This window comes from Antennarius striatus, chromosome 21 (genome assembly GCF_040054535.1).
Source record: "Antennarius striatus isolate MH-2024 chromosome 21, ASM4005453v1, whole genome shotgun sequence".
Taxonomy (NCBI): Eukaryota; Metazoa; Chordata; class Actinopteri; order Lophiiformes; family Antennariidae; genus Antennarius; species Antennarius striatus.
The window spans coordinates 12,304,469-12,316,256 of record NC_090796.1 but is presented as its reverse complement, the minus strand read 5'-3'; the positions used below and the strand labels follow the sequence as shown (position 1 = coordinate 12,316,256).

General features: G+C 41.2%; 1 protein-coding gene across 1 annotated transcript in view; it reads left to right on the top strand.

Annotated features, from left to right (window-relative positions):
• Positions 1-3,696: 3,696 nt before the first annotated feature.
• srcin1b (SRC kinase signaling inhibitor 1b) overlaps positions 3,697-11,788 on the top strand; it is a 44,903-nt gene continuing 36,811 nt past the window's right edge. The window contains exons 1-2 of the mRNA XM_068306174.1: positions 3,697-3,700; positions 4,758-5,065. Of these exons, the coding sequence (XP_068162275.1) occupies positions 3,697-3,700; positions 4,758-5,065 (312 nt within the window). The remainder of the gene's footprint in view (positions 3,701-4,757; positions 5,066-11,788) is intronic.

The window sequence follows — 11,788 nt, the reverse complement described above, 5'->3', positions numbered from 1 at the left end:
ACCACATAACTGTAAGGACGTGTTTCTGTTATGGAATTATTTATTGTTTAACATAATTAGGTTGCAGCAAACAGTTTTTGTTCTCATCAGTTAACGATATATCGATTAGTTTTTAATCATGAGTACGTAGGGGCATTATACACGGTGCAAATTCTTACATCCTGAATACCAAAGCCTCACCATCAGTAGAATGCACGTCGATGCATTCCAAACACAAGGGAAATAATGTGAGGTAAATTTGAGTAAATGATTACACCTCAGTCCAATGAAACCATAAAACTAACAAATGGCCTCTGTCAGACTCTGGCCATCAAGGTTATTCCGCCAAAACACACGGGCACACACACTTATAGCTTTGTAATGAGAAGTGTTTGCATGCGGCCTTGAGAAGCTTTTTGGAATGTGTCAAGTCGATCTGATTTATGGTAGCTCAGCGATCACTCAGTAAAGTAACTTCTTGCTGGTTGTGATGCTTTTAAGATTACATAATCCTGGATTTGGATTCGGTTAGATGTAGTAAAAGAAGTCCTCGGAAGTATTAAAGCATGCAAGTTAGTGAGTGATTACTGTTGAACTTTAACAATGTGAGGAATGTGGGAGAATTAAAGGGGAATTTATCAGCTGGACTGGTAGCGCTTTAAGCGGCGCCATAATAACAGAGGTGGTGCCAGGAGCGAGCTGAGAGGAGGTGGAAGCCATTAACTGCCACCAGCAGCAGTAATGACACGGTGGAGTTATAGCCAGAGCTATTTTACACATATATGAGTGATGTTGCGATTAAAGGCACATGGACAAAGTAGATTAGCCATGACACTTCAAGTCAGAGTGTGCTGAAAAGACTGATTAAAAAAAAAAATGTGGTGGTTTTACTTTGAAAAATGAGTTCTAATGCAGCGGCACGGTGGCGCAAAATAAAACCACCACTTTTTTTTTTTTACCAAAGTCTTTAGCACTGCCGCCTCACAACACGGTGGACCTGGGTTCGAGTCCCACTCTGTGCGGAGTTTGCATGCTCTCCCCGTGTCTGCGTGGGTTCTCTTCGGGTTCTCGGCTTCCTCCCACCTCCAAAAGCATGCGCTTCAGGGTGACTGGCCGTTCCAAATTGCCCATGTGTGCATGGTTGTATGTCTTTGTGTGTGGCTCCGCGGTGCACTGGCGTCGTGCCCGGAGTGTCCCCCGCCTCAAGCCCTATGCCGCCGAGATAGATTCCGGCTCCCCGTGACCCGCTGCGGCGGATGTAGCGTTGGTAATCTGAAGATGACTGACTGACTGACTGACTGAGTTCTAATGCAAAGCTGTATCAAAAGTATAAAAGTCTCTAACAGTTTTAGTTTAGTTTAGACTATGTGAAATCTTGTCGATTAAAATTTTGACGATTTTCTGAATGACTGATAATTTGCACATTAGTAACTGCTCTTCCACCTCTAACCTGCTCATGAAGTCTGATTATACTGCATAAACATTATATTCCTGAATTAAATCTCCTGAATTCCAGTGAGAAGATAAAACGTTAAGAATATGAATGAAATGAATGAATGAAGGAATGAATTCTGTTTGCAGTTGAAATCGTTGATACGAACAGAAAACAAACAAAGGAACCAGCTACACTGGTTGTACTGCAGCTGCCAGTGGTGACTGTGCGTATTTGTATGCATATAAATTTAACGTTCTAACCAAAGGATAGTGCTTTGGATTGATGGAGTGAATATACCTGTCAGACATTCTGCATCTTCCCTGTAACACAGTTGTTAGCAACCTGCGTGCTAATCCTTGTAAATCCTTGAAGGTATTGCAGCAGATGACCAGCAGAGCATCTCATGGTTAAAATATAGCATCTTTTGTCCCACATACATACTGTCCTCTCCCCTCCCCATATGCAGGGCTTTGCTCAATGCTTCTCACAAATTAAAGTGACAAGCTCCTGTCTAAATGCTCCCCCCTCCCACATCTCTCGCGGTCCCTCCTCTGTTTTATAACACTCTTTTCCCTCCCTGCCATGGAAACACGCCGGCATGCTCCTGTGCCCCTGCTGGAAGACGTGCATCTGGGACCAAATCAAATGTTTCCTGCAGGCACTTTCAAGATACAAATATTTCTGTTGTTGGGTTGAGTCCCTGAAGGAGCAGAGTTTCAGAAATAAATTTGACGTTAGAATTTCTACATTAGAAGTGAGGCTTTTTGAAACACTTTTGATTAGGGCCATTCTTTCCACTTATTCTCGAGCCATACTAACAATTCTTACTGAACAAATAAATATAAATAGAATGTAAACAGTTGTAGTGTTTTACTACAAGCATGTCGTCAGCAATTACAGATGCTGTTTAACAGTGTGTTGTTACCATATTCTGGCTGTAACAGATAAATTTAACTTCTACCTAAAGGGGGAACGACTCGATGTTTCCCGTTACAGAATTTCAAGCTGCCTGTTGTTGTTCCTTTGACTGCTAGCGAATGAAATTTAGGTACTTGCTTCAGTGAACAGCTCGATAATGTGCTATGTAATAATGTATAATAAGAGAGTCTACAAGCCATGTAACGTCTAGTAATAAAACAACCTACAGAAGTGAGACAAAGCTTGCCTTATTGCAGTCAGTATTATAGTACGTGTTTAAAATGCATCATTTCCTGTAACAGAGAGGTTGTACCAGTTGTTCCAGTTTGTTCTATTTCCAGGTTTGTGTATTGTTGCCTTGCTGTTGTTGCTTGTAGTAAATAGACAAGTTGCAAATAATCACAACAAGCTCTTGGCAAATACCAAATATGAGTAGAGTTTGTCTTTTGTGAGTCGATGTTGGACGACAGTCCAATGTAAAAACACAATGAGCCTCCACAGTGGAAAAAAAGCTACAAGCAGTAAACACAGAATTTGAGGAAATAACTCCCTAATACTAAAGAAATGAAATGTCAGATTTCTAAAAATGTTATTTCAGTTAAGAAATGAGTGTGATAAGATGAAACCAACAAATAAATGACTTAAAACAACTAATAATAATCTCATGTTTGAGGTCTTAACATTTTATATCTTAAGTGCGGAACAATTCTTTGTGTTATTTGCATAAAGGGACGGAGAGCAATGGTGCATTCACTTGCATCTGTTAACTTAAAAACTAAATGTACATGATGTCTTTAAAACATAATTTTAAAAAAAATAATTAGTTGAAATACATCAGTCATTACTTTTTTGTCTGTTCATGCAACACAGATTAAGTGATAAAATTGCTATCATATTTAATTTGTGCCCAGCCCTTCTGTTGAAAACATCTATTACAGAATGAAATACTTAAATACACATTATGCGTACATTTTTGTCACTTACATAACGTCTTCATCTGCCAGTCTTATTGTGAAGTGATTCAAGATCTTAATTTTGGAGACCAGCATGTTGATCTTGTTGTAGCAGCCATTAAAAGTTTAATTTAACTTTGACTCAGTCAGCAAGACTTCATCAACCATTGGTCACAAGAGGGCAGTAAACGTGTCCTCGAACTAGGAGACATCATTTTTATTCATGTCTCTTCTCCTTGACTGATTGTGACACAAATGTGAGACAGTTGCTCTGTCATAATAACAGGGGACATTTTTTCTTCTTTGCCTGGGGTTCCCAGGGTAACTGTGGTTGTTGGAACAGGCAGATACCACAGCTGCTTTTAAGCAAAGGCTCGATATTGCTGGAGGTGTGTTTATGTGTCAGGAACTATGGGTGTGCGTGTGTGTGTGTGTGTGTGTGTGTGTGTGTGTGTGTGTGTGTGTGTGTGTGTTTGTGTGTGTGTTTGTGCGTAGGGAGAAACAAGCAAACGGAGTAAACAGGGCTTGTTTTAGACATTAATATACAGCGCAGGTTGCTCAAGGATGAAATCATTGCATGGATGTTCCCCATTGTTAGTCCTCACATTCACACTTACTGCTGCTCACTTGACAAGCCTCAAGGTCTAACCTATTAACTGCCGTGTGTTTAAAAATATACAGCGTGTGTAGTGTGTAATATTGGCACAAAGATCACTACTTCCAGTGTAATTTAAGGCACAACAACAGGCTTTATGGAAGACTTTACCCTCCACCTACAAAGGACAGAAGCTTTATGACGCTGCTGTTCGTTGTTAGATTAATCCTGGAATCTACAAATATGACAAATCTGCCATTGAAATAAATCATGACTCCTTTTAAAGTTGTGCTTTAAATTGCTGTTAGGAGCTGCAGGTTTTAATCGGAGCTATCCTTAAAGATGTGTTCGCTGCTGCCCTGACGCCTTACAATTCAACTCTCAGCAGTGTTGACTTTTACCCACATTAAATTCCAGCAGACATGCATATAGATATATAAAAATGTGACTGAAAAGTCTAATGATGAAAGCTCTCTTGGATATCATCATTAATATCATTGTTCTAAATAACATTATTGTTCTGTGTTCACATTATATAACATCATGTTGAAAAAAATATTTATTTGATGTTTGTTATTTAAAAGTTATTTTTGTGATGATTGTTTTGTCTAAATTTAGACTCGTTCGTCCAATCATAGCGTTGTTAAATATTGTGGCTAACCAGCCTAACTTCAAAGTTAACTTCTGGTGCTTTATATCTTATAACGTGATCTCTATAAGTACATAGATAAATACTGAGAAGTTTAAAATCCACACAACTAATATCAGTTATGATACTGTTTCATCATATGATCATAAATCTTACGATAGTGACGTCATCCCCTCCTCTCACATCCCTCTTCCCTCTGTCTTCCCCTTCTTCCTTTCTCTGCTGCAGGCCGAGAAAAGAGAAAGGGTCCCATGATCTCCGCTGGTGATGCCGAGTTCCCGCGGGATTACCACACCCTGGGTACGGGTGGGGGCCGCGGAGCCCGGCGGTTCCCCGACAACACCAATGGGGGGTTCACGTCATCCTCCCTGGACCGCCGGCATAACTCCGTCGCCGCCAAGAGCCTGGAGGCCCTGAACAGCATCCATAAGGCGGACATTGAACGCCAACGGGATGCCCTCATGGATCTCCAGAAAAACAAGTACTCCAATAACCCCAGTAGCATGTCGCAGGGATCCCCCACTGCTGGACGCCAGGTAACTTCACAAACAAAAACAAAATATGGAAGTAGATCAAATGAGACTTTAAAAATAGCTTGTAAATGTCAAATCTGAAGGATACTGGATAATAAATCATGAACCTCATCTGAAACCTAGCTGCAAATATAATAGAAAATAAAATAATACAAGTTCAGTTCTATCTTTCCTTGTGTTTGTGATTAAGATGTGATCTTATCTGGGTTTCAGTAATAAAGGCTCTGCTGAACGGATGATGGTTGTTTATCTGAATAGAAGCGTTTTTACAGATCTAATGCAAAAACAACCTGAGCGAAATGCCAAATGCCAAAAAGTTTTTTTAACGCTTGTCTGAAGTGGTAAAGTTTGCCCATCTATCTCTTTCCTCTGAATATGAACTCAAAGCCATGAAACAGGCTTTGAAATTCAGATTAAAACTTTGCAAAACTACAAAAAAATCTTCTTTGTAGACAGATGTTCACATCACGCTGCCGCTCACTTGTAAAGATGTCCAGTCTATGAGAAATAAAAGAAACAAGTAATGGGGATGTCTCAGGAAAGGGCGTTTATTTCACTCAATTCAGGTATTTGGAAAGCATAATATTCTCATGTCCTCTTGTTCTAAGCATCACTGATTATACAGGATTTGTTATAAAGACCATAATTTAATGCAGCTCCAGATTATTAGTCGAGAAACAGATTCAGGCTGGAGTGCAGCACCACCCTGAGTGCTTTCTTTTTCCACATGTGAACACTTTCTCCTTGGGATATAATAACATCACATCGGTGTTCTCAGAAAACCCACACAAGTGTGTTCTGTAGCGAGATGCGTCCTGGGAGTCGCTTCTTTTTGTTTGTTTGGTGACCAGCTTGTTGGGTCAGTAATGGACAATTTGTGAGTGTTTTTTTTATCTGAAAGTGTTGCTGATAGAATATGGAGAAAAGAATTTTAAGTGAGGTAGTGTGAAAATGTCACCTCGACGCTCTGTCGGATCTCTTACCTGCACCCAATCCTGTTCCCTTTCATTTCGGCATCAGTCAGCACGGGTTCCGACTTCATAGCCGTGACAGATGGTCGACGCAGAACATTTGGAGTCCGTGTTACTCTGTGAGGCTTAAAGTTGCACATTTAGGGAATCGTGTTTGTTTCTGTCATCCTTCATGTCTGTCGTGTCATGTGTGAGGAAGCAAGGGGAAAGCTGGGAAAGTTTACCGTCTCTCATGCCCACTAAACATGCTCTATCACACTCATTTCAATACGTGAACGTGATTATTATGTAATATATAATCATATACATGTCATCCTCCCTGTCAGCTTCTGTCCATCACATCTGCCATCTCTTTTCTTCCTCCTTTCTTCTTCTTTTTCCTCTCCACCCACTCTTTGCCTTTTCATGTGCTGCATCTGTTTTGCCCAAACCACACCATCTATCTCCCAGAAAAGAGAAAGGTGGCCCAAGACCCAGAGTGACGGAGAGAGAAACAGGTGGAGTCTGCTGTCGTCATGGTAACCCGCCGTTTCCCATATAAGGCAACTGAGTGATATCATATGGCTAGCACTGCCTGGGCTGTGGAAGGAGGCACACATTGTACTGAGTGAGAGGAAACAGCAGCAGGAGAGCGACAAGAGAAGAGACAGTAAAGGAAGGAGGGAGGGTTTTTATATTTTCTTTTTTATCGTTCAAGTCAGCAGGGACGGAGGACGAGAGAGACTAACAGACGGAGGGAGAGAGAGAGAGGGGGAGAGGACGGGAGGAGGAGGAGGAGGAGAAGGAGGGGCAGGAAGGGATGCTGACTGCTTTTTAGGCGCTACTACGGGTACCAGCGAGGGGGGACTCTGGCGGATCCTCAGGGCGCGGGAAAGACAGAGCCGCAGTGAAAAAAAAATGGAGAGGGGGGAGGAGGAAGAGGGAGGCGTGTGGAGCGGGAGGATGCACCAGGCAGCCGACATGCTCATTAAGTAGTGACGGTAACTAACCTCATGCTTGCATCCTCAGCTGATATGGCTCTTCTGTGGTGCTGATGTGACGCCGCTGTTGCTGCGTGAATGAAGATGGAGTGATGTAAAGTACAGGAGTGTTGATGTGTATGAGTGTTTGTGTGTGTGTGTGTGTGTGTGTGTGTGTGTGCATCTTCTTGCTGTCTTTTTGGAGGTAGACCTGATGGGTGCACAACTCATCTTCTGCACCCTTTCGTTTCAGCGCAAGTGTTTCTGTTTTTAGGGGAGGATCCTCCCCCGAGCAGGCAGGTATTAACCAGGTGTGACTTTGCATCCACGGTGATGTGTGTTCACGTTTGCAAAGACAGGAAGATGCACGCGTGGAAGCACAAACACGAGTGTGTTTCCATGTATGAGTGAGTGCACATGTGCTGGTGTGTGTGTTTGGGCTGGAGAGGAAGCAAGGCGGACTGGGAGAGAGGAGGGGGAAAGAGGGTGGGTACAAAAATGGCTACTTGGCATGCGGGTCAGGCATGCATGTCTTTCTGCACATCCCCTCTCTTGCTGTTTCCCTTTCTGTCTGTCTCTCCTCCTGTCTGTCTCTCTTCATCTCTCTAAGCTCTCTCTGTCTCTGTGCGTATGAGCGCCTTGGGATTTTAGCTCAAGTGATTGAGAAATATTGCAGGCGGTAATCACTGAGTCATGGTGCATGGGGGGCCTGTTTGTGTTAGATGAGAAAGGTTTTATGTTCTAAAAAATGTCTGCTTGTTGGTGCATTAAATTATTTTTGGAGTGACTTGGTGGTAAATTTTGCTATTCCAGGATAAGGAGAATAAATCAAGCACACGAGTGACTGCGCGGCACGCAGCTTTGTGTGGATGGTGAGATATAATGGGGGATTAAAACACAATGGGTGCTTGACTTGAAAATTATCGGCCCTTTGTTTCTGTCATGATAATTCTGACAAGCATCTGTGAGAGTGGTGATATCATTAACATTTATTTAGCTAAAAACAAGAAGTCATTTAGAGGTTGATTTCTCTAAATGATGCTCGATTGCTTTTCCTGGTTCTTGTACGTTTAGAAGTGAAGGGTAAACTGAGAGAAGTGAATGGCATCCGTTGATGACTGCTGTGTGAAGGCGGCGTGCACACGTGCAAATTTTTTGGCAGCATGTGAAGGTTGGATGTGATGTTAATGTATTACCTGAACCTTCGTCTGTCTATTAGGAGGATTATGTAAAAACTGCTTGACACTGATTGATGATGTTGACTTGATTTTTTTCTTTTTTTTTGGATGCTTGGTGTGACGGTAGGGAATATAACTGGGAGCTGTTAATTTCCAGAGCGGATACAGATGAAGGGGTGAAATCTGGAACTTTTATCAAGTTTTTTTTCAAGTAGAAGTAAACTGCTTGATGGATTAGTGTGCAAATGGGTGGAATCGTCAGGCATCGGAACAAGGAAACTAGACATTAGCTTTCTACTTGAAAGTATTTCTACAGACATTCTGATGGGATTTTTTGAATAAACTGCATGCAAGAGAGCTTTAAACTATTACTATTTCACAGGAAATTAAAACAACTCTTTCATCTACCAAGGTGGAAAATTGTCTATGGCCTATCTGAAATTTTAAAACATGGTGTATATTTACAACAAAAAAACAGACAGCAGGAATAATCAAAGTCATGAAATGATACCAGAAGATCTACCAGAGTGAGTGATGGTCTCAGACACAACCCCACCAGCTTTGCTCTTTAGTTAATTGTTCATTTGCCAGGCAGGATTATTGAATGTCAGAAAAGTGAATGCATAAATTAATTAATTGCAGTTTATTGTAATTGATCAATTATCATCTGATCAACCATTTCTTGATTGTCTTCCTCTCCACTTTACCCGAGCAAGATTAGCCATAAATCCCTGGAATATTCCAAAAACACTGAGACTGAATTGAAATATGGTGTCATATTATTGACAAAAGACAGTAAATACCAATAGACACTATAAATGTTTATAATGGGAAGGAAACTATACGTATATTGAACATTTGAATTGAATTTAGCAAGTAAAGTGAGAAAGGCCAGTATTTAATTTTGGAAGATTCTCCACAGTGACAACGAAGACAAAAACCTCCTGAGGCTAACAACTCCTACGGTACATGATTTTAATCTTAATCTAGTTTACGAAAAGCATGAAAAGACTTTTTATTTCTTTATGCTTATTAATATTTCGTTTTTTTTTGTTGTTTTTTTTTGCATGAAATGTAAAACGCTGACGTTAGAAATGGTGCTGATGTTGGATGGCATCAGATCAGGTTGCTTTGTTTTGGTCACCGGAGTTGGACGGAGGCCCAACAAAACCACACACAGCCCTGAAATCTGGGTCACAGCGGCCACACGAGCCTGTTGGTTCTTCCCATCCCAAACTTCTCTTTGCATTCAAATGAGAGTTCCTTGAGTTACAACTGAGATTTCAGGCGAGCGCTGAGAAAATATTTGGAATCCATGTAGCTCCCAGAACAGCTGCTCAAACATGAATTGCAGTCCGCCCACACCTTAGTTTAATTATTAAGAGACTTAGCTTTTTTCAAAAGCTCTCGTAGCTTATGTGAGGGAATGTGACTCAGAAAATATCAATATCTGTGCTGTGAGTAGGAAGCCACCTTACAGAGACTCTCCATAGTTTGATGCAAAGAATTAAGACGCTATGAAAGGATGTGAAGATTCCGCTGTTAAACATTTAAAGTCTTTGGTTGGCTCCCATTGATCTGGCCTGTCATCCCCTCTGAGGGCTGTGGGAGGTCTGGATTCGGTCCCAGCTGACTCTGGACCGGTCACCATTTCATCACAGGGCCGACACACAGACACACAAAACCAGCATCTCACACTCACATTCACAGCAACGGATGATTTATGATTCACCTTCATCTATGTTTTTGAACTGTGGGAAGAAGCCAAAGCACCCGGAGGGAACCAAAACAAGAAACACACAGAAAGACCCCGGGGCCAGAATCCCACCTTAGAACCTTCTTGCTGCGATCGCCACTATTCCACTACTCATGGTCAGCTTCCCTGCAATTTAACTATTAATAACCATAAACAAGATAAAATATTCTGGACAGCCCACAATGAGTTCATTCTCATTCCACCCAGCTGTTCGCAGTATATACCATGTTAGCATTGGCTAACAAACCTACATAACTAACCCAAATGGTGAACTTCAGGGCTGACAGCGCAGGGCCTTCAACTATCCACTGATGAAACTGATTTAACTGAGTGACTGTTTTATTTAAGAACATGAATTAGAAGTCCCTTACTGACTTTTGTGACGACTTGATGAGGTTGAGAAGTTGGATTTTTATATTTGGAAAGTGCCGCTTGCATCGGAGCCCATAGGCTGTAGTGATTGTAGGCTGCTGAAACAGGTTATGTTTGCATACAAGTTATATTTGACATATATTTACCTTTTTACATTTAGCATTTTGTTTTTATTAAATCAGTATCATCATCAGTTTTTCATTCTGTGTTGGTTTAGCACCCCTCCTTACTCAAAAGTAAGTCAGTGTTTGAATCAGTGTTACTGCAGTTTCGCTTCGGCACACTGACACATTCCCTTAAATTGTTCCAAATTGTTTGTTGTGACAATTGTTTGTGGATTTACAGCCTTCTGTGCTGACGGCAACCGAAGAGCAAGAGTGAGAACAAACATTAAACACAGCGCGCAAGTGAATATACTTGGAACTGCTTAGAGGCGATTAAGCTGAGAACGGCTACAACTGATAGTTCAATATGATAAATGCTTTTGTTTGCCGCTAAAAAGATTTAAAGTTCGTCACATCTCAACAGAAGCAGTGAGAGTTGAATAATTCCTCCTTGCTGTGGTTCAGCCATCTGCCATTTCCAGTTCAATCAGGAGAAACCAATAAAAGGAATAAATCTGAAGAATTTTTTTTTGTTGATCACCAATCGAAGTGTTCTCCAATAAAATAGATGCTTCCTGTATTCTCCGCAGTGGTGGCGGAAAACAATGGAGCTGATAGTGAAGATGTCATAAAAGGAAGTCTTCTGCTTGGAGGGTTTGATCAGGTCAGAGGTGATGAAAACAGGAGGAGCTTCTTGATTGGACCTTCACTAAGCTGCAATCTTCAAACTAAAACCTGTATTTATACAACTAACAGATATTCATTTTATTTATATGTCACATAAAAGTTATTCCTCTCGATCCTCTGTTGAAAGCTTCCAACATGATGGAACTTTGTTCGTCTCCATCGAATTCAGCTGCAAATGAGATTTATATATCCATTCGCTCAGATGCTGTAATGCATTGACTGCTGTTCACACCGGCCATCAAAGTCCCTGATCAACCACTACTTGTCCCTCGGTGTAATGTGTGCAGAAGCAGCCATCTTGGCACAAGTTGTGAAAGAGCAGCCAGTCTCAAGCATCTCACCCTCGCTCAGAGGCTAATTGTGTGTCGTGTGATCAATTGACGGTCGTTTGAAGTACCAAGAACTCCACTGAACAGAACTCGAACTACCGTGTGGGTCAATTCAAGCAAATTTTTTAACCAAGGATGTAATACTTATTCATCATGCAGTAATGATCATTTACAGCTGATGGTAGTGAATCTTCACTATAATAATTTGTTGTCATTACTACACGGTGATGTTGAATCATCAGCGGGTCAGAATTTGGATGAAAGTAAAGTACCTCCATAAGAATCTGATGGATTGCTTTAAAATTTTGTGCCCCCCCTCTGGGTGAATTGCAAAAGCTTTAATGATCTCTTAACTTTTTCTTCAGTACTT